At 49.2% G+C, this 26,389-nt stretch overlaps 1 protein-coding gene and 1 long non-coding RNA gene across 4 annotated transcripts in view; one reads left to right on the top strand and one right to left on the bottom strand.

Annotated features, from left to right (window-relative positions):
• The window catches only part of LOC308579117, a 522,075-nt gene that overhangs the window by 444,109 nt on the left and 51,577 nt on the right, over positions 1–26,389 (bottom strand). The gene's annotated exons all lie outside the window — the stretch shown is intronic.
• The window catches only part of LOC308579017 (carboxyl-terminal PDZ ligand of neuronal nitric oxide synthase protein-like), a 49,587-nt gene that overhangs the window by 5,618 nt on the left and 17,580 nt on the right, over positions 1–26,389 (top strand). The window contains exons 2-3 of one of the 3 annotated variants that reach the window (XM_081179756.1): positions 7,037–7,108; positions 11,914–11,975. Coding sequence is in view for 1 of the 3 variants with exons in the window: in XM_081179755.1 (XP_081035881.1) it covers positions 7,037–7,108 (72 nt within the window). In the remaining 2 variants the exon portion in view is untranslated. Of the gene's footprint in view, positions 1–7,036; positions 7,109–11,913; positions 11,976–13,659; positions 15,163–26,389 lie in introns of those variants that run through there. The other 2 variants (XM_081179755.1, XM_081179757.1) reach the window with 2 other exon arrangements.

Raw genomic sequence — 26,389 nt, 5'->3', positions numbered from 1 at the left:
ATATAAAATAATAATAATAAATAATAATAGTAGTCATAAATTAATTAATGAAGAAGAAAAAGAAGCAGACCCTCTAGGGGGACAGAGCCCTGTGCTTCTTTTGCTTTGTGGTTTGACATTCTTACAGATCAGGCAGAGAGCACTGGCTGTTCATCATTTTTATGAAGGAAATTCGTGGGGGTGGCACAGCTCTGCTTTGGACTGCAGACCCTAAAGTGCCAAAGGTGTCTAGGAGTCTGGTCTCCGTGAAATAAGGCGGATTGCAGAGTGCCACAAAGACCCCTGAGCCCCAAGAGAGCTGGAAAGGGGAACAGGGCCTGGGAGCATCTGCCTACCTCGCAAGGCTGTTGTGAGGTTAAAATGAGGAAGTGGGAAGCCATATACGCTACCTTGAGCTCCTTGGAGGAAAGGAGGGCTATAAATGCAAACAACAACAACAACAACAACAACAACAACACCACAGGTAAAACTCAAAAAATTAGAATATTGTTCCTTTATTTCACTAATTCAACTTCAAAGGTGAAACTAATATATGAGATAGACTCATGACATGCCAAGCAAGATATGTCAAGCCTTGATTTGTTCTACAGGTGAAACTCGAAAAATTAGAATATCGTGGAAAAGTTCCTTTATTTCCGTAATTCAGCTTGGAAGGTGAAACTAATACAGTGGTACCTCAGGTTAAGAACTTAATTCGTTCTGGAGGTCTGTTCTTAACCTGAAACTGTTCTTAACCTGAGGTACTACTTTAGCTAATGGGGCTTCCTGCTGCCGCCGCACAATTTCTGTTCTCATCCTGAAGCAAAGTTCTTAACCCGAGGTACTATTTCTGGGTTAGCGGAGTCTGTAACCTGAGGCGTCTGTAACCTGAAGTGTCTGTAACCCGAGGTACCACTGTATATGAGATTGAGTCGTGACATGCAAAGTGAGATATGTCAAGCCCTGATTTGTTATAGTTGTGATGATCATGGCGTACAGCTTATGAAAACCCCAAATTAACAATCTCAGAAAATTAGAATATTCAAAGAAATCAGCAAAACAAGGATTGCAAATTGAGCAAGATTGGACCTCTGAGGAGTAGAAGCACATCTTGTTTTGCATGTCATGAGTCAATCTCATCTATTAGTTTCACCTTTTAAGTTGAATTACTGAAATGAAGGAGCTTTTCCACGATATTCTAAATTTTTGAGTTTCAACTGTAAATAACGTTCCCTCGTGCAGCATAAACAGGAGAACAAGTTTGGCAGAGGTTCCTTTCTTGATCTTCTGGATAAGCTGCAGCAACTGTTTTAGCTCCAGCTCCCTTCAGCACCAGCCAGTGCGGTAGTGGCTGGCTAGGAATGATGGGAGTTGGAGTCCACCAACATCCAGAGAAGAAGAGGAAGAAGAAGAGTTTGGATTTGCTATCCCGCTTTATCACTACCCAAAGGAGTCTCAAAGTGGCCAATATTCTCCTTTCCCTTCCTCCCCCACAACAAACACTCTGTGAGGTGGGTGGGGCTGAGAGACTTCAGAGAAGCGTGACTGGCCCAAGGTCACCCAGCAGCTGCAGGTGGAGGAGCGGGGAAGCGAACCCGGTTCACCAGATTACGAGTCCACTGCTCTTAACCACTACACCACAGAGGGCACCGTATTGCTTCTGTACCTGGCCTGCAGGTGGCCAGTAAAGCAAAAACTGGTTCCCTGGGATTATGTGTTTTGCTCCTGGCATGGGTCCAGTTGCAACCATGAGGAGATTTATGGGCACCAGGTTGGCGGCTACAATTTAAAGACCCACCTTTGTCCATAGTTACCGTAATTCCATTTCCACTGTGTGTGTTTCTCCTCCTTGCGTATTGGGGCAAGTGAATTGTTGCAAGAGCAAGATACAGTCAAGCAATACAGTAGCTAAGATCATGTTGTTGTTGTTTAGTCGTGTCCGACTCTTCGTGACCCCATGGACCAGAGCACGCCAGGCACTCCTGTCTTCCACTGCCTCCCGCAGTTTGGTCAAACTCATGCAGGTAGCTTCGAGAACACTGTCCAACCATCTCATCCTCTGTCATCCCCTTCTCCATGTGCCCTCCATCTTTCCCAACATCAGGGTCTTCTCTTTCTTCTCATGAGGTGGCCAAAGTATTGGAGCCTCAGCTTCAGGATCTGTCCTTCCAGTGAGCACTCAGGGCTGATTTCCTTCAGAATGGTTGGTTTGATCTTCTTGCAGTCCATGGGACTCTCAAGAGTCTCCTCCAGCACCATAATTCAAAAGCATCAATTCTTCGGCGATCAGCCTTCTTTATGGTCCAGCTCTCATTCCATACAGCACTACTGGGAAAACCATAGTTTTAACTATATGGACCTTTGTCGGCAAGGTGATGTCTCTGCTTTTTAAGATGCTGTCTAGGTTTGTCATTGCTTTTCTCCCAAGAAGCAGGCGTCTTCTAATTTCATGGCTGCTGTCACCATCTGCAGTGATCATGGAGCCCAAGAAAGTAAAAATCTCTCACTGCCTCCTTTTCTTCCCCTTCTATTTGCCAGGAGGTGATGGGACCAGTGGCCATGATCTTCATTTTTTTGAGATCATAGAATCGTAGAATTGTTGTGTGGGAAGCGACCCAGGGGATCCTCTAGTCTAATCCCTTGGCCAATAGACATTCTGTTGTGGCATCTGCAACCTGGATTTAAGGTGCCATTTGGCACCTAGCTTATATATCTGAATTTATAATACTAATGCCAGCCTCCCCCTTTCTTGGCACTTTCTTGAAATCTGAGTGTTCCTATGTGCTCCATCCACTGTTTGCTGTGTGCCCATGGCAGCCTTTGCCAAGCTGGTGCCCTCTAGATGTCTTGGACTCCAGCTCTCATCAGCCCCCAGGTGGGCTTGATGATACATTGACCCCAAATGGCTTTGAGGTCCCCCACCCCCCACCCCACAAAATTTATTTGGAATTGATTTTAAAAATCAAACAAACCAATGGTGACCTCAGAACGATTTACAGAAAGAGTGAAACAACCAAACCAACACGTGAAACAGCTATTTGAAACATTCAGATATTAATTTAAATAAGTGGTTGAATACTTGGGAGTCATGCAGTGATTTCATGCTCTTTATTGCAGCTTGTAAAACAGTGACTGAATTGCCCCCCAAACCTCAGGCTTTTATATACATTATTTACACAATGAATCCCGTCTGATTGGCTGATTCCGCTTCCCTCCTGGAGCCTGATTGGTCTTCTCCTGCAGGCCAATCCCTTGTTGCATTCTACGATCCTACCAGCCTAATAGGCTGATTAACTTCCTCCTGGAGCCTGATTGGTCTTCTCCTGCAAGCCAATCAGTTGTTGCATTCTAGGATCCTACCTGCCTATTGTTCTAGGGATCCAAGCTTAGTACATAACAGTGATGAAACTAAAAACCAGATTAAAAGACTTGCCAGTGTTCCACATAGCTGGGTAGGCTTAGCAGGTACCACAACCAGCAAGTTGTGCCTTCCTGGTGTCAAGAGGCAGGGAGTTCCAGAGTATGGACAACACTGCACTAAAATATCAATTCCTTGCAAATTTGGAGCCGGTATTATGTGGCACCCATAATAATAATTCCAGGTCCGCAGATCGAAGCGGCCAACTGGGCAGTCTTCTGCAGCCGAGTGCTATATGAATTTTATGAAATAAATAAATAAATGGCTTCCCTTCTGGTGCTCAGGTACAAGACCATTAAGCAGGATTAGAATCCCCATTTCACCTCTAAGCCCCCACCCCACCCAAGCTCCTTCCCACCACCCTTGTGGCTTAAAGAAGGCTGAGCAACTAATCTCCAGTTGAGCAATGTTGGAGTTGGCACCCTCAGTTGCAAGCTGGATGGGTATCACTCGGGTCCAAGTCCGACGGAGTGTGTGTGTGTGTGTGAGAGAGAGAGAGAGAGAGAGATGGGCAACAGAAATCCTTCCACTGGCGTGCAAATTTTTGTACAGGCCTAGCCTGGTTCTCAGTGTCTTCACCTTGCCCTGCCGTGACAGAGCCTCATTAAAACGAACAATTTGCAAATCAGTTATTTCCTCCGGCGGGTACCAATTCCAGGCCGGCTGAGTTTGGCAAGAGGTGGGATTCTGTCGGCTTGGCTTATCTTGCGAGGAGCAGCATAATGCCAGGAAACGGAGGGTGAGGAAATGCAGGCCAGAACTTTGTTTTTGCAACTCATTTCCACTGCAGGGTCAAGGGTGTTATGACATCCCCAGGATAGGCACACATCAACTGATGTGGAACACCCGTAGGGTTACTCAACAGACCAGAAGGCTGCAATCCAGCTGTCGCAGTGCAAACACAGAGCTCTGTCCCAGCCAGAGTGCTTGCAAATTTTAATGCCAGGCACCCAATCTGTGCATACTTGTGTAGGCTTAGGCCCCAGGCTTTCTGAAGGACCGTATCTTCCCATGTGAACCTGTCCAGATTCTGAGATCTTCAGGGGAAACCCTTTTCACAGTCCCACAGCCTTGGTGAGGACACAGGAGAGGGTCTGCTTGGTGGTGGCTACTCCCAGACTCTGGTACTCCCTCCCTAGAGAGGCAAGCCTGGCTCGCTCTTTGTCTTTTTGCCAGCAGCTGAATGTGTTTAATTCCCACATGCCTTTGAGAACTGACTTTTTGAAAAAGGAAAAGGCTTTGAAATTACGCTGTGCTTCTTTTTTAAACTGTATTTTAATACATTGGTTTTTAATATTCCTTTAGTTCTATTACAGCCGTACCTTGGAAGTCGAACGGAACCAGTTCTGGAAGTCTGTTTGACTTCCAAAACGTTTGAAAACCAAAGCACGGCTTCTGATTGGCTGCAGGAAGCTCCTGCAGCCAATCAGAAGCCCCGTCGGACGCTCAGCTTCCAAAAATAGTTCGCAAACCGGAACAGTCACTTCCAGGATTGTGACGTTCGGGAGCCAAAACGTTCGGGAACTAAGCTATTCGACTTCCAAGGTCCGACTGTATAGTATTTGTTGTTGTTTAGTCGTTTAGTCATGTCCGACTCTTCGTGACCCCCTGGACCAGAGCACGCCAGGCACTCCTGTCTTCCACTGCCTCCCGCAGTTTGGTCAAACTCATGCTGGTAGCTTCGAGAACACTGTCCCACCATCTCGTCCTCTGTCATCCCCTTCTCCTTGTGCCCTCCATCTTTCCCATCATCAGGGTCTTTTCCCAGGAGTCTTCTCTTCCCATGAGGTGGCCAAAGAATTGGAGCCTCAGCTTCAGGATCTGTCCTTCCAGTGAGCATTCAGGGCTGATTTCCTTCAGAATGGATAGGTTTGATCTTCTTGCAGTCCATGGGACTCTCAAGAGTCTCCTCCAGCACCATAGTATTTAGTTACTCTATTTATGTTTTTAGTCTGTGTCTGGGGTGTAAGGGGAGGGGCAGTACCTCTGGTGGGGGCATGTTGTGCTCCCTCTCAGGTAGTTCATCCCCCTTTGGTCCCCACCCTGCACTCAGCTCTCACCTGTGGCTCCTAGAAGCTGCCGGCATGTGACAGCAGCCACAGTCCTGAGAACGGCTACAAGTGGCCGTTTGCATCAGGTGAGGGTAGCCAATGGGTCACAAACCCTCAGTGAGTTTGGGACTCTGTGTGCGAAGACAGGCTCCGAAAGATTGAGCAGACCTCATACCTACGGGACCGCCTCTCCTGGTATGTCCCGCGGAGGACCTTACGGTCTGCAAACAAAAACACCTTGGAGGTCCCGGGCCACAGGGAGGTTAGGCTGGCCTCAACCAGAGCCAGGGCTTTTTCAGCTGTGGCCCTGATCTAGTGGAACGCTCTGTCACAAGAGACTAGGGCCCTGCAGGACTTGACATCTTTCCACAGGGCCTGCAAGACAGAGCTGTTCCACCAGGCCTTTGGCCAGGGCACAGTCTGAACCCCTCCTTTGGTAATCCTCAGAACTGTAGCCCAATGGTTGCCATTAATTTGATTCTGAATTGATTTTAGAATGAATTGATTTTAGAATGTATTTCAATTAATTGATTGTGATTTTATGTAAACTGTGTTACTTTTACTGCTGTTAGCTTCTCTGAGCCCGGCTTCAGCTGGGGAGGGCGGGATATAAATAAAAAAATTATTATTATTATTATTATTATTATTATTATTATTATTATTAAGAGTGGGTCCAACAGTCAAGAAGGTGGTATCTGCACATGCTGTAGAGGGAAGTGAGGGGCAGGTGGGGCCAATCCACCTGGGAAGGTAGCCCACCTGGGAGAAGGAAAGCTCTGGTCCCAAACCTTGTAGGATAACTTCAAGAAAAGAAAAAACTCAGGAGCAAATCTTATACAAATCCAGAGTGGCATCCCTAAGGCTGTTGGATGGCACCTTATACTCCACCTTCCATCCAACTCCTGCAGCCAAGCGGGTGCCAAACGTATTGCTCTGCTTTCCTTTGGAAAGAGGGGTCTTGTAGTCTGGTCAGCCCAGGACCTCCAGACACACTTCCCAGGCTTGTGCCCCACAGGGGGAGCTCACTTTGGTGCTGCTAACACAGTGGTTGGACTTCACCTCCAAAGGGGCACTCCATTGTCTCTCAAGACAGATGGATGCCAACAAAGCCTTTGTATTTTATTTGTGCTGCTTTGATTTGCGTAAGCTGCCTTGAGTCCCAGTCTCTGAAAAAGATGGGCTATAATAATAATAATACGGTGGCACCCCGGGTTACAGATGCTTCAGGTTAAAGGTGCTTCAGGTTTCAGACTCCGCTAACCCAGAAATAGTACCTCAGGTTAAGAACTTTGCTTCAGGATCAGAACAGAAATTGTGCAGCAGCAGCAGCAGCGGGAGGCCCCGTTAGCTAAAGTGGTGCTTTAGGTTAAGAACAGTTTCAGGTTAAGAACGGACCTCCGGAACGAATTAAGTACTTAACCCGAGGTACCACTGCAGGAGTAGTAAGAAATAAGTGTGTGAATGCACAGAGCCCTTGCAGATACCGATGAGAATGGGGCAGATGTGCACAGCACCAAGCTTTGGAACAGGGGCAAATTGTTCCAAAAGTCTTTAACGAATCACTCCTGGCTTTGCTCTCTCCCTTCAGTACATTGGCAGTCTGGACGTGCCAAGACCCAACAGCCGCGTGGAGATAGTGGCCGCGATGAGGAGGATCCGGGTGAGTCATTGCGTGCGTCTTCCTTCCTTCCTTCCTTCCTTCCTTCCTTCCTTCCTTCCTTCCTTCCTTCCTTCCTCCTTTCCCCTCCCCAACCTGCAGATATCTTCTGCGTACATTGAGCCGCTCAATGATGCAATCAGAGAAATGTTCTCTTCCCCCTGCGCCTTGTTCTCCGCCACCTCCGAAAGAAAAAAGCACTCTGCCCTTGCCTTCCTTTCCCCAGGAGGCATTCAACCAGAAGGCTGGCTGGACTCCACTTCACATACGCCCCCGCCACCCCCACAAATGGCCGAGCCCACGGATGAGCTGCGTTTCCTCCTGGAACAGAAGCCCAGATTCTCTCAAGTGGCTAAGATGACCTTCTGGGAATGAATGACTGCAGCTTAGGAGCTGTCTTCTGGAGAGTCTGTGGGGGGGCACACATGGCAGCGCTAGACCAGGTGGTGCCTCTGTCCACTTCTGGGCTCTACTGTCAGTTTGTATTTCTCTCTCTTTCTCCTCTCCCGCGCCCCCCCGCCCCCCCCACTTTGCCTGACTTGAGGCAAGACTGACTCCTTCTTGTCAGTTCTGAGAAGGAGAGCGAGGCCAAAGTGTCTCTTTTCATAGACTTGTAGAACTGTAGAGCTGGAAGGGGTCTCCAAGGGTCCTCACTTCCAGCCCCCCTACAGGGCAGGATCACAGTGCAGAAATCCCTGGCAGGTGGCCCTCCCACCTCTACTTCAAAACCTCCAGCAGAGTCAAGTCCACCACCGTCTATAGCTAAGGTGCTCTGGAACTAGCATGGTAACGTGTGTTGAATTTTTCAGCTTCCAGCTTCCAAAAATGGGAGCTACTAAAAAAAGTTGTGACATGACTTGGGAATTCAAAACATATTGTACAGTCATACCTCATGTTACGTTCTGGGCGACCCAGAAGTACCAGAAAGGGTTACTTCCGGGTTTCACCACTCGCGCATGTGCAGATGCGCAAAATAATGTCGCGCGCATGCACAGAAGCGGTGAATCGCAACCAGCGCGTACGCAGGCACGCTGCTGCGAGTTGCGCTCTTTTCATGTTGCGAACGGGCCTCCGGAACGGCTCCCGTTCGCAGCCAGAGGTACCATTATATATTAAGAAGTTAGCATAATTTAGTTTTGCTTGATGAGTTAACAAAATTTTAAAAAACTGATTTTTCTATTGTTTTTGTGGAATTTCTGGGTGTGCAGACCCAGGTGCTTCTGGGCCAGTTCTGCAAAAACAGGAAGTGGGCCAAGTTTTCTTGGGGGACACAGAAGAGGTGCACAGCAGAAGCTGTCATATGCAGCCCCCCCCCATTGCCACAAATTCCTGTTTTCAAAGCAGGGAGGTGGGGGTGGGATTTAGATCCCTGGGTTTTACTGGGAACCTCGTCTCCCCCCCACCTCTGACCACTTGCCACATGAGCTGCTCGAAGTTGTATTGCATCAGCACCTGGAGGACTGCAGGTCCCCCCCCCCACAACCAGTCCAGCTGCCCCCCCCCCCCCAGGGCCTGTGTTTTTGCACCTGCTTCCACCCATGAAGCCCCACATACAGTCTCCAACTTGGGAGGCTGTTTGGGAAAGTTTTGGCAGAGCTCGGTGGGTGGACCAGTGATGCTCTGAGGTGGCCATCTCACCCCTCTGTTCACACACCAGGGTGTGCTACCAGTCAGAGGAGATACTGAGCGCTGGGTAGATGTGTGGATCTGGCAGACAACAGGCCCCTCTGCCCATATGTACCCACCCACGGTCTCTGGGTGTTTTGCGGTGGGTCCTAGGAAAAACCCAAGTGCGGGCACAAACCCTCACCCACCACCACCATTGCAATTCACACCAAAATCCTGTTGCTTTCTCTGCTTCCACCCCGCTGTGCCAGCCAAAGGCCCTCCAACCCTGTTTTCCAACAGCTGCCTGCACTCAGGTGCCTTGCAGGGGTTCTCCCTTAGGCTGCCCCCCTCCCTGTCGCCCTGTGGGCTCTGTAGGCTGGCATCCGCTAATCCCCTAATCAGCTGTGCTGAGTGGCTTTATGAAGCATCCTCCTTGTGTTCTGGGCCAGCTATTCCTCCCCCCTTCCCCCTCCCCTTTTATAAAAAGGCTTCCGAGATTTAATAAGGAGGAAGGCATTCCTTGTGTTCGCATTTCCCAGCTGGGGCTCGGCGTGGGCGCCTTGCTTGTGACAGTTAATTGGCAGTTAGAAAGGGGTTGGGGGTGGGGAGGCCAGGCAGCGGCGTCAGTGGAGGAAAGGGGGACGAGACCTATGTGCTCCCAAGCAAAGCCAAGTCTGCGTGACAAATCCTAAAGCAGTTTCAAGCATGCCAAAGGTCTATAAAATTGTGTGTGGCGTGGAGAAATAGGAAATGGCACCTCCCTCTCTCCGTCCGTCCGTCAGAACTTGGCACCCAGTGAAGCTAAATGATAATAAATAATAATAATAATAATAATAATAATAATAATAATAATAATAATAATAATAATTTTTTATTTATACCCAGCCCTTCCCGGTTCAAAAACCGGGCTTAGGGTGGCTAACAACAAATTCAAAACACTTTAAAACACTTAAATATAAAAGCAGCATAAAAACATGAATAACAATAAAAATCAAAAATCAATTAGATAATCCCCAGGGCTAGCTGGCTGAATTGGTCCTACTTGGGCCAGCGAGGAGGCCAGGGGAGAATTAGCTGTGGGGTCTCAGAGCGGGTGATCTTCATAAAAGGGGAGGGGGAGGGAAGAGAAGGGAAATAACGATGGAAGATTCAGCTTCCAACATAAAAGGGAGTGCTTCTTTGCACAATGTGTAGTTAACCTGTGGAACTCCCGCCCACAGGAGGCACATTCATGGAGGAGAGGGCTGTCCATGGCTCCCAGCCATGATGTTCAGGCCCAGACAGAGCCAGGAGAGGAGCTGGGTAGACTTGCCCTGCGTCTCAGAGGACTAAGCTGGCCAGGGCTCTCCGCCAGGAACATGCCAGACATACATTGTCATGCCAAGATTGCCCCATGCCTCCCAGCTGACTTGGGAACTCCTGCCCTGGGCCTCAGACAAGCTCTGCACAGGCCTGGCTATGCTTCTGAAACCACAGAAAGGGAGAAGGCCCTCATGCTTGGTTCTGCTTGCAGGTTTCATCCAGGCACCTGGAGGCCTGGCCCAGCAGCGTCCTCTTAGGTTCAGCACCAGGCTCCTGATCAAGACACCTGGAGGGATGGGAGCTGTAGTTTTCTGAAGGGGGTGGGGGTGCTTGGGAGGAGGGTGAGAAAGTTTTCCGAATCCTGTGCTAAACTGCAGTCTTCAGGGTCCTTGTGAGGAAGTCTGCAATAAGAGCTGAGCATTTTAGGAACCTTCTCCTCCAGCCAAATATGAAATGTCATAGGATCAAACTGACACTTTTTGCAAATGGGATAAAACAATGCAAATATCACTGAGAAAAATTAACAACAATAATTTAAGACCTTTCGGAAGTTAAAATAATGATGGACTAAAAGCAGATTAAAGCTCACACCAACTTTCTAAACTTCTGGGTTGGCATGTCTAAACAAAAATGCTTTTAGCAGGCACCAAAAGGAGCATAGTAAAGGCTCCTGACATCAGGTAGAGAGTTCCAAAATTACAGGTGCTGCCACCCTACGAGATCGAGTTCCCACAAATGCCAGAACGGGTATGATGTGGCCAGTCCCACAGATCGAAGCAGGCGAGTGGGCATATAACAAACAAAGGCAAAATATTTGCACACTGACTCTCGGCAGTTTTAAGGCATCCCTTTCTCACAGAGCTGCTGGATGCGAGATTTGGCTTCAGTGTTCCAGGGCTTTACTTTGAAGCCATGCTGGTAAAGTTTTCCATAGCACAGGTGTCCCCCTTGCCTCCTACCTGCTGCTCAGGGTGGGTGGGGAACCCAAAATGAGTGGTGGGAGCCCTCTGTTCTTTTGAGAGCTCCTGGATCCATCCAGAGACACAGCCATGCCCCCCCCCCCCTCAGGCTAGCTCAGCCCTTGGAGCAGAATGTAAATTTGGTGGATGTAAATTTGGTGCTTGCTGGGTTGGCTTGACATTAAGGCTAAGCCAAGCCTGCATTTAAATGTGTGGGGGGTTTTTCTGCGTTAAAAATTGCCAGCCTTTCTTCTGGATTATTAGTAGCCTCCTGGAGCCACCGACTTTTTCTGCGACTGACTGAGCTGTAGCTAATCCTCCCTCCTCCCCAGCCAATTCCCCCAGCTTTGACAGTGACAGCGGATGTCATTATTCTTGCCGCTTGAATATTAAGTGGGGCGGCGATTGATGCGCTCGTTGGCAGGCGCATCCTGGCCCCCATTACATTCTGGTTCTTTGTAGCCTATGCTTGCTTTCAGAGCCTGGGGGTGGTTTAGGAAAGGGCCTCACCCTGAGACCAGCTGCTGGTCTATCTAGCCCAACGTTGTCCATAATTGGTGTGAGGGAAGCTGCAGACCTCCAGGCGTGGCTGGACTACAACTCCCATCCTCCCTGGTTGTTGGCCGCACTTGCTGGGGCTGATGGAAGTTGTAGTCCAGTAACCTCTGGAGGGCCAAGGGTTAACCCCCCCCCCCCGGGGTCTGGTCTGCACTGACTGGCAGCCTCTGCCTTCCAGGGCCCTAGGCCAGCCCTACCTAGAGATTAGTTTTATTTTAGGGGGAGGTTATTTGTTTGGTTTTGTTATGCATTTTGCATTCTCATTCTATATGCTTATGTTGTGAACCAAACCTGTGATCTTCGGATGAAGGGCTTTATGCAAATTTAATTAATGATGGTGATGATTATGATGATAATAAATATCTAACCTTTATCTCCCAGGAGCTCAAAGTGGAGTACATGGTTCTTCTCCCCACTGAATCCCCACAACAGCAACCCTCAAGGTAGGTTAGGCTGAGTGGCCCAAGGTCAGCCCACGAGAGCTTTGTGGCTGAGCGGGGATTCGAACCCTGGACTCTCCCGCGTGCTTATCTGATGCTGCAACCACTACACCACGCTGGTGCTCTGCTACTGGGGATTGAACTTGCAACCTTCTGCATGCAAAGTGGATGATCTAGCATTGAGATACGACTCTTCTTATGCCACTCACAGCGTTAAATGGAACAGGTTGCATGCCTCCTTTCTCTCCATGGCAAGATAATTCGTTCAGGCTTTGCCTCTGGAGGTGCAGTGTCAGAGCAAGGCCAAAGCAAGCTCAGATTGCCTTGCTAGGACCTGGGAGGCCAGGGTTCAAATCTCACCTATCAGGCTATTGCCTCTCAGCATGACTTACCTCGCAGGGTTGTTGTGAGAGGCTAACATGGGAAGAGGGAGAGCCAGGCATGCCACCCTGGAGGAAAAGGTGAGATAGACATGCAAAATATAAATCTATTAACCCGCTGAGAACCCAGGTTAATACAAGGGAAGCAGAGAGGCAAGCTGGCACTGAAACCATAAATCACATTTTCAGAATAAGTAAATAAACCAAACACAGGGTTGAAAGTCAGAAGGCAGCGGAGCCAAGGTTGCAGCCATATTCCTACCAGCAATCCATCGGTCAGGAGCCTTGCTTTAAAAGAGAGGATTTAACCTGGCGCCTGAATGCTACAATTGAAGACACTTATTTGGGGGTGCCACCAGCGAAAAGGCCCTACCCCTTGGCATGTGCGTTTGGGGTTGGGAAGTTCCTGAAGAACTGCCTCAGAAGAAGGTTTTTAAGGCCACCTATAGGGCTGCCATTTCCCTGCCTGTTTTATCCTTTGCAAACAACCCTCCGAGGTAGGCTTGTCTGAGAGAGAGGCCTCCAGTTCTTTCAACCTGGCATGTAACTGCTGCACCGGTGGTGAGGAACATCTGTGGCACTCCAGATGTTGTCAGGATCCCAGCACCCATCAGCCCCAGCCACCTGGAGGTCTATGCCCTGCATCCGCTTCACTACACTTCCCTGCCTCTCAGTGTGGGCTAATTGGAGTTGGGAGGTTGACGGATCAAGCCTCTGCCTTTTAGCTGATGGAAACATTTAAGAATTGATTGAGTCAAAGTTAAATGGGGACAGTACAAAACCTCAGCAAAGTTTCCTTGTTCAGAACCATCGAGGATAGGCAGAGAGGTGAAAATGAAGAGACAGGCCTGTCTAGACCAAGCAAAGTGCCGTATTTTTCGCTCCATAAGATGCACCTAGTTTTTAGAGGAGGAAAACAAGAAAAAAAATATTCTGAATGAAACCATGGAAGAATGATTTTTGTGGTTCATGTCGTGGCCACAGACATGATATGTGATTTGAATCATAGAATCATAGAGTTGGAATAGACCACAAGGGCCATCGAGTCCAACCCCCTGCCAAGCAGGAAAGACCATCAGAGCACTCCTGACATATGGTTGTCAAGCCTCTGCTTAAAGACCTCCAAAGTAGGAGACTCCACCACACTCCTTGGCAGCAAATTCCACTGTCGAACAGCTCTTACTGTCAGGAAGTTCTTCCTAATGTTTAGGTGGAATCTTCTTTCTTGTAGATGGTGAGTTTGGGCTAGCCCAATGCAAAAATCCTGAGGATCCACGTGGATCTATGCTTTGTAACCATGTTTTTGCACCATTGTGGCCCCACGAAACTGGATGCGTGGGGGTTTTTTGTGCAGGCTGTAGCCATGGACAAGCTATGTGATCTGATGCTCAATTTGGGGTGACCCAATGTAAAAATCCTGAGGATCCATGGGCTTTTACCTCCCCCCTCCCAGGCAGCCTCCTTTGTTGCTAGTGTCCCTTATCTCGCTCCCAATCGCTTGCTGATCAGCTGCTTTGTTTCAACACCCCCTTCCCTCTTTCAAAAAAAAGAAAGAAAATAAAGCATGATCTGCTTTTCGCCCCTGGGCAATTCGGCTCCAGGAACCACGCATTCGCTCCATAAGATGCACAGACATTTCCCTTTAATTTTTAGAAAGAAAAAAGTACGTCTTATGGAGCGAAAAGTAATAGCTCCATAGCACTGCTGTGTTCTGCCTTGGTCAGCCCACAACTGGAGTCCTGTGTCCGGTTCTGGGCGCCACAATTTAAGAAGGATGTTGACAAGCTGGAAGGCGTGTGGAGGAGAACAACCAGGATGATCAAGGGTCTGGAAACCAGGCCTTTTGAGGAGTGGTTGAGGGAGTTGGGTCTGTTTAGCCTGGAAAAGAGGAGACTGAGAAGCGATGTGGTAGCCACCTTCAAATAAAGGCAATTACCAATTTAGACATGTCTGATTGATATGCGATTGCACACACACACGTGCAGCGCCAAACCTGGAAGTGACCTGAAAATGTCACCAAGATGCCAATAGAAGGTTGGGGCAGTGTGGAATGGAACGTTTAACATGAGCCCCACTGGGGTCCAGAATGTAACCCAAAGAAAGACTGCCTGGACCTGGAGGGCTCTCACATGGAAGATGGAGCAAGCTTGTTTTCTCCTGCTGTGGAGGGTAGGACTCGAACCCATGGCTTCAAATTACAAGGAGATTCTGACTCAACATCAAGAAAAACTTTCTGACAGTAGGGGCTGTGTGACAGTGGAATGGTCTCCCTCGGGAGATGGTGCGCTCTCCTTCCTTGGAGGTTTTTAAGCAGAGGTTGGATGGCCATCATGGATGCTTTAGCTTGTGATTCCTGCGTTTCAGAGGGTTGGACTAGATGACCCCTGGGGTCCCTTCCAGCTCCACAGCTCTGTGATTTGACACTTTTTTGGGTCCTAGCAACTTAGTGCTGTAACCCTGAATGCGTCCCTGCTCAGTAACTCCTTTGGAGAAGGGTGTGCTTCTGTAGCAAACAAAGGTCCTGCTCTGCTAAGCCCAGCAGTTTTGGTTACCATTGCAGCTGACCACCACCCCTCCTCTTTTGTCTTCTGGGTGACATTCCCAGGCTGGTGGGGCTCCTGGTGCTATTGGTTGCCAACCCTGTAAAGACAAGCTGCAGTCCTGAAGAGGAGGTTGAAAGCTCTGAAAGTCATGGATTCAGTACAGGCAGTGGGCCAAACTGATCCTTCGGGAGCAGCTATGAACCGCAGATCTCAGCCACGGGAAACTGGCTCCGTAACACACACTAAGCAAGTTCCTAGCCCTCATAGGTGAGAATAAGCATTTTATAGGGAAGCTTTTAATGTTTAACAGACCATGTATTTTAATACTTTGTTGGAAGCCACCCAGGGTGGCTGGGGAGACCCAGCCAGATGGGCGGGGTATAAATAATAAATTATAATTATAATTATTATTATTATGCAAAAAAAAAAATCTGAAGCCAGTTGAAGAGAAGCTGAGAAAGGTTTAGTATAACCAAGGGGGTGGATTCAGTGCCCTGAAAAATCTCCCACCTCCCCCACTCAATGACTAGAAAATTAAGGTAAATTACACTCCTACTGTTTGCCTCCAAGTCTGCTTTAGCTTGCAGAGTTTGTGGCACAGGTTTTTGCTCTTGAGCAAGGACGAAAAGAGCAGAGATACCGTCCTTTGGCCTCCTTGCTCTGCTGCCTCAAAATTAATCTGTTCTCCTCTCCTACGCCTTAATTGTTAATAGAGAGGCAGGCGTGACTTTTCCCCAGAAGGGTCATTATTCTATGGTTAAGTCAGCTCCAGAGCCAGTTGAAAGTTGCATGCAAGAGCATGCCAGCTGTGCATGTGTGCACCCCCCACCCTGGGGGGGGCTGGTTTTGCCGCAGGCTTTCTGTTGGAAACCACACAAGGCTCTCCCAGTGACACCCTCTCTAAATGTGGATTTGCACGATGCCATCAATGTGAAGTCGGTGGAGAATTCATATTTTGTTCCCCCCTAAAAAACCCTACTGGGATTCTGTCCCTTTGGGGCAATGGTCAGGAGATGCCAGGGCTGTCATAAGCATATCTGGCGCTGTGGTGCAAAGATCCCTTTGGCGCACACACACACCCTTTCCCAGAGTTTCAGCCTTTTTTTAGGGCTGGAGGAGGTGGGTAGCTCGTTCGGTGTTCCCCAGACTCTCGCCTGGCGCCCTCCAGAACTTGGCGCCCTGCGCCACTAGCCTCTATGGGTAAGGCGGGCCTGAGAGGTGCATTGCAATAATACAACTGCAGGCCTCATTCACAGGCAGCTTCACGTGCTGATTGCATTGGGCACCTTTTTGCAGTATTGCAGCAGCTGCCCTGCAAGCTAGGAGCAACCCCCCCCCCAAATAAGGCATCAGGTTTCAAAATGTTTAAGAGCCTCTTCGGTGCTTCAGCAGCACGCTCCATTGTCTCTTGAGACAGATCGACGCCAGCAAAGAGCATAAGAAGAGCTTGCTTCTACTTTATAGGTTATCTTTCAAGAAGTGTCTGTTTTGTGTAGTTTGTGCAAGGTGCTGAGAAGTGTTAGGAGACCCACCCCTATTCCCCTCCTAGAACTACAGTTCCCAGAGTGGTTTAGCACATGGGTGATGGAGTCAGCTTGTTTTCTCCTGCTCTGGGAGGTAGCACCCAAACCAGTGGATTCAAATTTCAAGCAAGGAGATTGAGATTAAACCTATAGCACAATATTCTGTATTCACCAAATGCCACAATAGGAACCGCCCCCCCCGCCCCCAAATTAGGACCTAACAGCAACAGAGTCTGAAGGCATAGGCTCTTTTTCAGTGCCTGGAAATCAGTAGCCTATTTCCTCTAAATGTGGAAGGATGCCTCACTCTGCAGCAGTGAGTTCCATAGGCACTGCACCCAATTGGCTTTGAGAGACTGCCCTGAGTTCCAGAACAATGGGAGAGGGAGAACCCCCCCCCCCTCTATCTGCACTCCGTCAGCGACCCACCTGGCAGGACTGTAAGGAAGACACATACGGAAGAATGAGGACTATATGCAAGTTATCTTTGGGCTATCTGGGTATACTGCTTTGCAGTGGAGAGAGGGCTTTGCATAGGCAGGGCTCTTTAAAAATAATTATTATTATGTGCCAAGATAACCTGAGCTCAGTTCATGATTATGCAAATCATGAAGATTTGCATGCATTTTACATAATTCTACATTTCATCATGCAGAATGAGGAGCCCTCACCCCTGGCCTGCCGCAAACGTTGCTTAGCCCCTCTCCATTTCCATCCTTATCTCTGCAAGGGCAAAAAAAATGGCCTTTTTTATTACCAATAGTAGAATAGAATAGAAAGCTAAAGTCGCGATGTATCCCCTTGGGGTCGCTCCAATATATGGTGGCCGCCATCGCCGTGGCCATCTCCTCCTGTCAGAGTGATGGTCACTCTGTTAGCTGAGAAGAAAATGCCGCAGTTATGAGATCACGTTCCAGGGATGATTGATAGCAGATGGGCTGATGGATCAGCCTGCAAAACATGTAATCTCTAAGCAATGGTGACCTTTTAATGCCATGCTCAGAACTGCTGGAACTGGATTCCCAAGAGCCGTGTGGGTGGGTGGGTGGGTGGGCGTGCCTGCTGCTGGCGCAGTCTCTGCAAGCTTGTGTGAATGCTGATTTGGGTTAGCCAAGGAGGGGTCAAGGAGCTAAACTAAACATGATGGACAGACCTCATTTGGAGACACGGCTGCTTTGGGGACATGGCTGTCCGTGGGGAGGGGAGGGGGCACAGATAAGCCATATCTTTAATTTTTAATTTTAAAGAGTAAAGGATATAATACGAGCCCTTCTGGATCAAGCCAGTGGCCTACCTACTGCAGCATTTTGTACTCACGGTGGCTGAAAAGATGCCTATTGGAATCCTGTACGCAGGACCCAAGTGCAAGAGCCCATGCTTATTGATTTTATTTATTTCATAAAATTTATACACCACTTGGTTGTAAAAAAAACACCACCACCAAAAAACCAAAAAAAGAATAAAGCAATTATGAGTAAAAACAGCCAACGCTTATTTAAAACGTTCAAAAAAAGTAGTACCAGCAATAAATTAAAAACAACAACTACCAGGCTTTTAGAAGACATCTGAGGGCAGCCCTGTTTAGGGAAGCTTTTAATGTTTGATGTATTTTAATATTTTTTTGGAAGCCGCCCAGAGTGGCTGGGGAAGCCCAGCCAGATGGGCGGGGTATAAATAAATTATTATTATTATTATTATTATTATTATTATTATTATTATTATTATTATTATTACAGATTGAAACATACACCAACATTCTACATGTCTGGGTAAAGGTAAAGGGACCCCTGACCATTAGGTCCAGTCTTAGCCGACTCTGGGGTTGCGGTGCTCATCTTGCTTTATTGGCCAAGGGAGCCGGCGTACAGCTTCCAGGTCATGTGGCCAGCAGGACTAAGCCGCTTCTGGCAAACCAGAGCAGCACACGGAAACACCGTTTACCTTCCCGCCGGAGTGGTACCTATTTATCTACTTGCACGTTGACGTGCTTTCGAACTGCTAGGTTGGCAGGAGCAGGGACCGAGCAACAGGAGCTCACCCCGTCGCAGGGATTCGAACCGCCAAGCTTCTGATTGGCAAGTCCTAGACTCTGTGGTTTAGACCACAGCACCACCCGCATCTCTACATGTCTGCGTATGGTTGCCTAAATGAAAATGGCCTTAGCAGGTGCCGGCATCAATACAGTGTTTTGACAAAGCATTGTGGATCTGATATAATTATGCATAGGATCACACCAAGATTCTTGGGTGGCAGGTGTTAAGTACTGTGCACACAGTGCAAAAAAGCACTGTGGATGCGGTCAGCGCATGAAGATTGGCTTTGTGCAGTGTCTGGTCAATGCAGTGATGGAATCATAGAGTCAGGAAGAACCTTAGAGACCATCTTCTCCAGCCCCTGCTTAGGGCAGGGCAGGCAATGCAGGAACGTAAGCATCCCTGGCAGAAAGCTGCCTGGCCTCTGCCTAAGTACCTCCGGCAAAGGAAGCAGGTTGTTGCAGTGGTGAACACCTCCTACCATAACGAAGTCTCTGCTGATGTTTAGCCAAAATCTGCCTTGTCTTGCCCTGCGGGGCAACATTGACAGCCCCCAAGCAGAATACGCAGATCCTCCTCTCTTGGGGCACTTTCCAATGTCACCACTCCTGTGTGGGTGTTTTTGGAGGAGATCTCCTGGAAGAGTGCTGTGTGTGGCTGAGCATGATGTTCCTTTGTATCTGCCCAGCAACCTATAACTTTCCATTAAAAGGCCGCTGTCTCCAAACCGTCTCAATTTTTATTTTATTTCCTACCTGCCCTTTATCTGCTGCCTGGAAGGAAATGGTGGGAACCTCAGCAGGCTGCTGAAAATAATACCAGCTGGCCTTTGCTAATTCATATTATTATATCATTGACAAGCTGAAAGGTGCGCAGAGGAGGGCGACCAGGATGATCAAGGGCCTGAAAAATAAGCCTTAGGAGGAAGGGTTGAGGGAGTTGGGAACGTTTAGCCTAGAAAAGAAGAGACTGAGAGAAGATTTGATAACCAGCTTCAAATATCTCAAGGTTCGTCTCATGGAAGATGGAGCAAGCTTGTTTTCTCCTGCTGCGGAGGGTAGGACTCGAACCCATGGCTTCAAGGTACAAAAAAGGAGATTCTGACAAAACATCAGGAAGAACTTTCTGACAGTAAGAGCTGTTTGACAGTGGAACGGTCTCCTTTGGGAGGTTGTGGGCTCTTTTTCCTTGGAGGTTTTTAATCAGAGGTCGGATGGCCATCTGTCAGGGATGCTTTAGCTGAGATTCCTGGATTTCAGGGGGTTGGACTAGATGACCCTTAGGATCCCTCCCAACACTATGATTTTGACTCCTTGGCCTGCTGGTTTGGTTTTTTTAAACTGCCCCTGTTCTGATGTTGCCCGTGCTCCCCTTCTGAGTTGGAGCCTGGAGCCAGCCAGTGATGTACTGACAGATGAACACAGGCGTGGCCAGTCACGAAATGCACCCCCCGGGGAGGTGGCCAAGTCCTGGGATGGGGGCAGGCTGTGCATTCCTGCACGGGGGGCGTGGGGTGCGCTGGCTGCTTCAGGAATGGTCTGTGTCATTATGCCATCTGGGCCCCGGCTTGTGCCAGCACAGAGAGCGATTCAAACAAGGCATCCTGGCGCCAGGAGGTGAGCGTGGGAGCCGGAAAACAGAGGCTTTTTTCTCAAGAGCAACACCATCCTCCGCTCGCAAAGAAGCTCGTTTCGGGAGGCTGGCCTGGCTCCGTGCTCCTTTGCTTCCAAGAAGGGGTGAGCAGCCAAAGATTCTTCCAAACCAGCAATCCAACCCTTGTGGGGACCACCCCCTGGGAAAAGCCTAGCTGCGCTGTCCAGGCACCTGCCCCCCACCGCACCCTCCAAGCCCTACTACCTTAAAGCAGGCTGCTTCAGCTTGCTGCCTGGTGGGGCCATGCATTCCAGCCCCCGACCCCATGCTTCGTTTTCCTCCTCCAAACGTCCTTCCTTCCATCTCTGCTTCTCTTCGGGGAGTCCTTTCTGTGAAGACTGGCTCAAGGGATTTTTGTTCTTTTCCCATGCTAAGTGAATGAATCTCTCCCACCTCTCTCTGGCTTGGAAACCCATGCAGCCCGAAATAGCTCCTTTGCAATGAAGAGGAGAGGGAGGTCGGGGGTGTGTGTGTGTGGGTGTGTGTGGAGATGCATTATTTAGTATCCAGGATGCGCTTGGCGCCTTCTCTGCCCACACAAGACGGCAGCATTAGGCAGCATTAGGGATTCTCCTTGTGTCTGCAGTGCCTCTGCAGAAACGCCTCTTGACTGCAAAAGGGAGGCCTGTGCTCATTAAACTCCCCCCGCCAAATAATTCTGATGAGGCTCCATCCATCACGCTCTTCTGCAAGCGCATTTCATTCTGCAAGTGGGACATGACTGATGCTTGTGAAATCATGCGCAGCCCTAAGAAGTGTGTACAGGGGAGGTGTTCACCTTCTGGCATCCTATTTTAGCTCAGGGTGGGATTGGCGGGGAGATCACCAAATGAAATTCACTTTTCACCAAATGCACATGTTTCATGTGCCGATGGACTCCGCTGCCATGTTGAGGGTGTTTTCTGGCATATATTAAGACGCAAGCGCATGGCTGGCAAGCTCCCACCGCATCATACTTCATTTGGTACTGATTTGGTAAATACAGCCATCCTGTTTTCTTGTCTCACTTCAGATAAAACTCATTCGGGTTCAAATGTCATATCCAGCCATGTACTCTGGATCTATAATAGCAAGTCGCCACCTGATTCTTTGTTTTGCTTCATTGCAAAATATTTAAACCACTTATTAAAGTTTTTTTTCTAAATAAAAACTTCAACAGCAACAACAAAAGATCAGCAGGGTGGAATCTACACATGTTAAAATGCTTTTTTAAAAAATTTGTTTTGAAAAATGCATTGAATCTGCTATAGCTCACAGTCGTAATCTAGTGTCACAATTGTATATTGCACTTTGCAACACATTCAAAATGTTATATTTGCAGCTGTATATCTGAGTCCCAGGTAAATTCAGAGCAGATAATATTTTATGCATGCATTTATTTGTTAAATTTGTATACCACCCTTCATCTGTAGATCTCAGGGCAGTTAGCGGCATAAAACTACAAGATAAAAACACAACATACATAATAAAAACAAGAACAAAAGGGGGGGAGGGAGATTAAAAGGTTTTTTAAAAAATGATTTCTTCACGAAGCTAACTTTTGGAATTCACTGACACAAAATATGGTGAGGGGAAGTGGCTTAGGAGGCTGTTGAAAAGGATTACCGTATTTTTCGCCCTATAGGACGCACTTTTTCCCCTCCAAAAATGAAGGGGAAATCTGGGTGCGTCCTATGGGGCGAATGCAGGCTTTTGCTGAAGCTTGGAGAGCGAGAGGGGTCGGTGCGCACCGACCCCTCTCGCTCTCCAGGCTTCAGGTAGACACCCGCAGCCTAGGCAGCCCTGTGGGAGGTCCCGCAGGGCTGTCTAGGCTGCAGAAAGCAGCCTGCCGCCCAGCGCGAGGGGCGCCCTGAAGCAGAGCGCCCCCTGCGCCCGGCAGACATCCGCAGCGTGGGGAGCCTTGCAGGAGTTCCCCGCAAAGCTCCCCACGCTGCGGATAGCAGCCTCCCGCCCAGCGCGAGGGGCGCCCTGAAGCAGAGCACCCCCCCGCGCCCGGCAGACATCCGCAGCGTGGGGAGCCTTGCAGGAGTTCCCCGCAAAGCTCCCCACACTGCGGATAGCAGCCTGCTGCCCAGCGCGAGTGGCGCCCTGAAGCAGAGCGCCCCCCGCGCCCGGCAGACATCCGCAGCGTGGGGAGCCTTGCAGGAGTTCCCCGCAAAGCTCCCCACGCTGCGGATAGCAGCCTGCTACCTGGCGGGCAGGGCGCCCTGAAACAGAGCGCCCCTCACGCCGGGCAGACATGGGCCAGCCCCACAAGCTCGGGGGACAGCAGGGAGGCGCAGCGCCGCCATCCCGCTGTTCCTCGACCTGGTTCGGTTTCCCCGACCTGCTTTTTGGGGGGAAATAAAGGAAAAATGAGCGTCCTATGGGACGAAAAATACGGTATATAAATTCATGGAGAAGTGGTGGCTATTTAGGGGCTAGTGGTCAGGGCACCTAAATGAAGCTTCCATGTTAACACAAAACCTACCTCTGAATACTGCCGGTTGGGGACAGCTGGGATCCATGCCCTCCTTCTGGCCTTCTCAGAGGCATCTGGCTAGTTGCTGTTGGAAAAATGAGAAATTTTGGTCAGATCTCTCAGAGGCTCATAACAGAGAAGTCGGTGGTGGTGTAGTGGTTAATTGTTGGACTAAGACCCGGGAGACCAGGGTTCAAATCCTTCTTAGCCATAAAGATCACTGGGTGACCTTGTCCCAATTACTGACTCTCTGCGTAAGCTCTACCTCACAGGGTGGTTGTTCTGAGGATAAAATGGGGGGGGGGAGAACCTATGCACTTGAGCTCCATGGGGGGGGGCGGGGGGAATATGAGATAGAAATGCAGTAAATGACTGCATGAATGTTCTCCATCCCCACACCAATAAAAGTTCAGGACTCTGATCATATCTTGTCTGCACAGGATTAACGGTGCCTAAAATGCTTTTTGTGCAGCTGCAGTAAACATGTTTTGCCAGTTAAGCTTCCCGTTCTGGAGGAGGCGGGTGCCCATGTGGCCAGTGGGCATCTCCACCTGGGCAGGTGCTTGGCGGTGGTTGTCTCAGGGTGGGGGGTGGAGTCTTCCTGTGGCTGGTTTGGTCCTCTGAGATGGAAGCTAGGTGGAGGGAGAAGGGTGGTGCTATTACTGGCTTTCTAAACAGAGGCAGGACCAGAGTTGCTGTTAGGAGTCTCTTAACACTCCTGCATCGCACGGGGTTGGGCTAGATGACCTTTGGGGGTCCCTCCCAACTCCATGATTCTGTCTTCTTTGTGGGTGGGGAGTTGTGCATTGGAATGCAGGCCCATAAGGAAATGTGAACCAGAAGGGTGGTGCAAATGGAGTCAGAATCTGGCAGGGCCAACTGTGTTTTGTATGCTAAAGAAAAAGTAAGTTGGACTGGTTTCCTGTGTCCTTTACATGGTGCAAATATTTTTGTTGGTCATGCGCCATTTATCCCGATATGGAGTTAAGGCTCCAAAATGCTGGGAGTCATTTTCACACACACACACACATCATCATCATCATCACCACCACCACCATCATCATCAATTATTCCTAGCCTGGCACCCGTGGAATCATAGAATGGTAGAGTTGGAAGGGATCTCCAGGGGTCATCTAGTCCAACCCCCTGCAGTGCAGGAATCTCGGCTGAAGTACCCCTGACAGATGCCCATCCAAAGGAGAGCCCACCACCTTTTGAGGTAACGCATCCCACTGTCACGCAGCTCTTACTGTCAGAAAGTTCTTCTAAAGTTTAGCTGGCATCTCTCTTATTGTCGTTTGAATCTACAGTGGTACCTCGGGTTAAGAACTTAATTCATTCTGGAGGTTTGTTCTTAACCTGAGGTACCACTTTAGCTAATGGGGCCTCCTGCTGCAGCGGCACCTCCTCATCCTGAGGTAAAGTTCTTAACCCGAGGTACTATTTCTGGGTTAGCAGAGTCTGTAACCTGAAGCGTCTGTAACCCGAGGTACCACTGTACTGGTTCAGGTCCCAACCTCTGAAGGAGCTGCAGCTGTCAGTCTTGCTCAAACATCCAAGTGGTTTGTTGTTGTTTAGTTGTGTCCAACTCTTCGTGACCCCCTGGACCAGAGCACACCAGGCACTCCTGTCTTCCACTGCCTCCCGCAGTTTGGTCAAACCCATGCTGGTAGCTTCGAGAACACTGTCCCAGCATCTCGTCCTCTGTCGTCCCCTTCTCCTTGTGCCCTCCATCTTTCCCAACATCAGGGTCTTTTCCAGGGAGTCTTCTCTTCTCATGAGGTGGCCAAAGTATTGGAGCCTCAGCTTCAGGATCTGTCCTTCCAATGAGCACTCAGGGCTGATTTCCTTCAGAATGGAGAGGTTTGATCTTCTTGCAGTCCATGGGACTCTCAAGAGTCTCCTCCAGCACCATAATTCAAAAGCATCCATTCTTCGGCGATCAGCCTTCTTTATGGTCCAGCTCTCACTTCCATACATCACTACTGGGAAAACCATAGCTTGAACTATACGGACCTTTGTTGGCAAGGTGATGTCTCTGCTTTTTAAGATGCTGCCTAGGTTTGACATTGCTTTTCTCCCAAGAAGCAAACCTGCTTTTAATAATTAATAATAACAGTAGCGATTGAGCCCCTCTGATATCAGATCCAGCAGCTTTTGACCTCTTCCCCCGAACAGACAGATGTGTTCAGAACCTGCGCAGAGGAGCCAAAGCACAGGTCTCAGGAGGAGCCAATCCCATCACTCGCCTGGGGTGCAAATATTCTTTGGCTTCCAGTCCCGATTTCAAAGCAGTAAGCAGCTCTGCGTGAGTGCTGAGGGCAGAAGAGGGCAATAGCCAGCTGGCACCCATCCCTGGCATGGCTCCCCTTCTCACGCCTTGGAGAGGTGCTCAGCTCCAACAGCGCGAGGGGGCAGCCTCTGCCATCCTGAGGAAGCAGAAAGAGCTCTCCACGCAGCTGCACTGCCCTACTGGGGTATGGGGCTGTAGCAGCCCACGCCTGGGCCTCTAAAGCCCCAGCAGTTCAAAAGTGGAAACAGATTTCTTAGGAGGGCCTTTGCCCAGGGCTGATGGGAGTTGTAGTCTGAAACTGCTAGAAGGTCTCCTGGCTGGGGGAAAGGGTGTGTTCGAAGGAACAGGCAGCACCTGGCTCTGTCCTTGGGCAAAGGGCAGATTTTGGTTCCACAGGTGCATATCCGGTATGTGTGTGTGTTAGGGGAGAGAGAATCCATGCTCTTAGCCACAGGCAGAGGTTGCGGTGACAATGCTTCTGAGCTTTGGCAGAGCGGCTGCTGTCCTTTCAGCAGGGATCATACCCTGTCCCTCTTTTTTGTGTAAACAAGAACACAGCTGGCCTTCCTTCCTTCCTTCCTTCCTTCCTTCCTTCCTTCCTTCCTTTCCTCCCCCTTCCTCCCTCTCTCTGTGTGTTCACACTTTGTGGCTAAATTTAGCTTTCTAAACAGCTTGCCCTGTGTAATAATTCATGGATTGATCAAGAGGTCACAGCTTAACGGGGACCAAGTGGTTGCCTGGGGCAGGGGCTGTTCTTGCCTGCTTGCTGCCTTCAACCCTGGACTCAGGGTTGTGGGTGGTGGGAGGCTAGGCTAATCCATCCTTCTGACTGAGTAGGTGGAGAGCAAAGTTCAGGGCAGGGTGGAGAAAGGCTACTGTTGGGAGGTCAAGCAAGGAAGGCTTAAAACACAGCTGAGACTGACCTTGGGGCCCTTGCCTCTGAGTGCATGAAGCAAATGCAGGCGCCTCTGAGGATGTGCAGAGTTCACACATCTGCACCCCATTGAGTAAGCACAACTTGCATTCCAAGACGGTGCCCTTCAAATCAAAAAGATGAAATCAGAGGGCCTTCTTGGTAGTGGCGCCACCCTGTGGAACGCCCTCCCATCAGATGTCAAGGAAATAAGCAGCTATCTGACTTTCAGAAGACATCTGAAGGCAGCCCTGTTTTTAATGTCTGATTTTTATTGTATTTTTAATATTTTGTAGCTACCCAGCTACCCAGAGTGGCTGGAGAAACCCAGCCAGATGGGCAGGGTATAAATAATAAATTATTATTATCATCATCATTCGTCTGACTTTCTCTCCAAATGATTTTATTTGGGGTTTGGGGAGGGCTGTTTTCTTTGCTACAACACACACACAAAATGCTCCGTTCTGCTGCTTTGTTCAAAACCCGCTTTAATGAATATTTAAGTGGTGCAGCCACATCTGGGGCCATTTCAGTCTGACAGGCCCCCCCCCCCCCCGCGAGGGGTCTTTGAACATTCCCACTGCAGGCCTGAGTTGCCTCCCTCCCTCCTGAGCTGAG

This window comes from Podarcis bocagei, assembly GCF_964188305.1.
Source record: "Podarcis bocagei genome assembly, chromosome: Z".
NCBI lineage: Eukaryota > Metazoa > Chordata > Lepidosauria > Squamata > Lacertidae > Podarcis > Podarcis bocagei.
The sequence above is the reverse complement of the archived record's forward strand: the minus strand, read 5'-3'. Positions and strand labels throughout refer to the sequence as shown.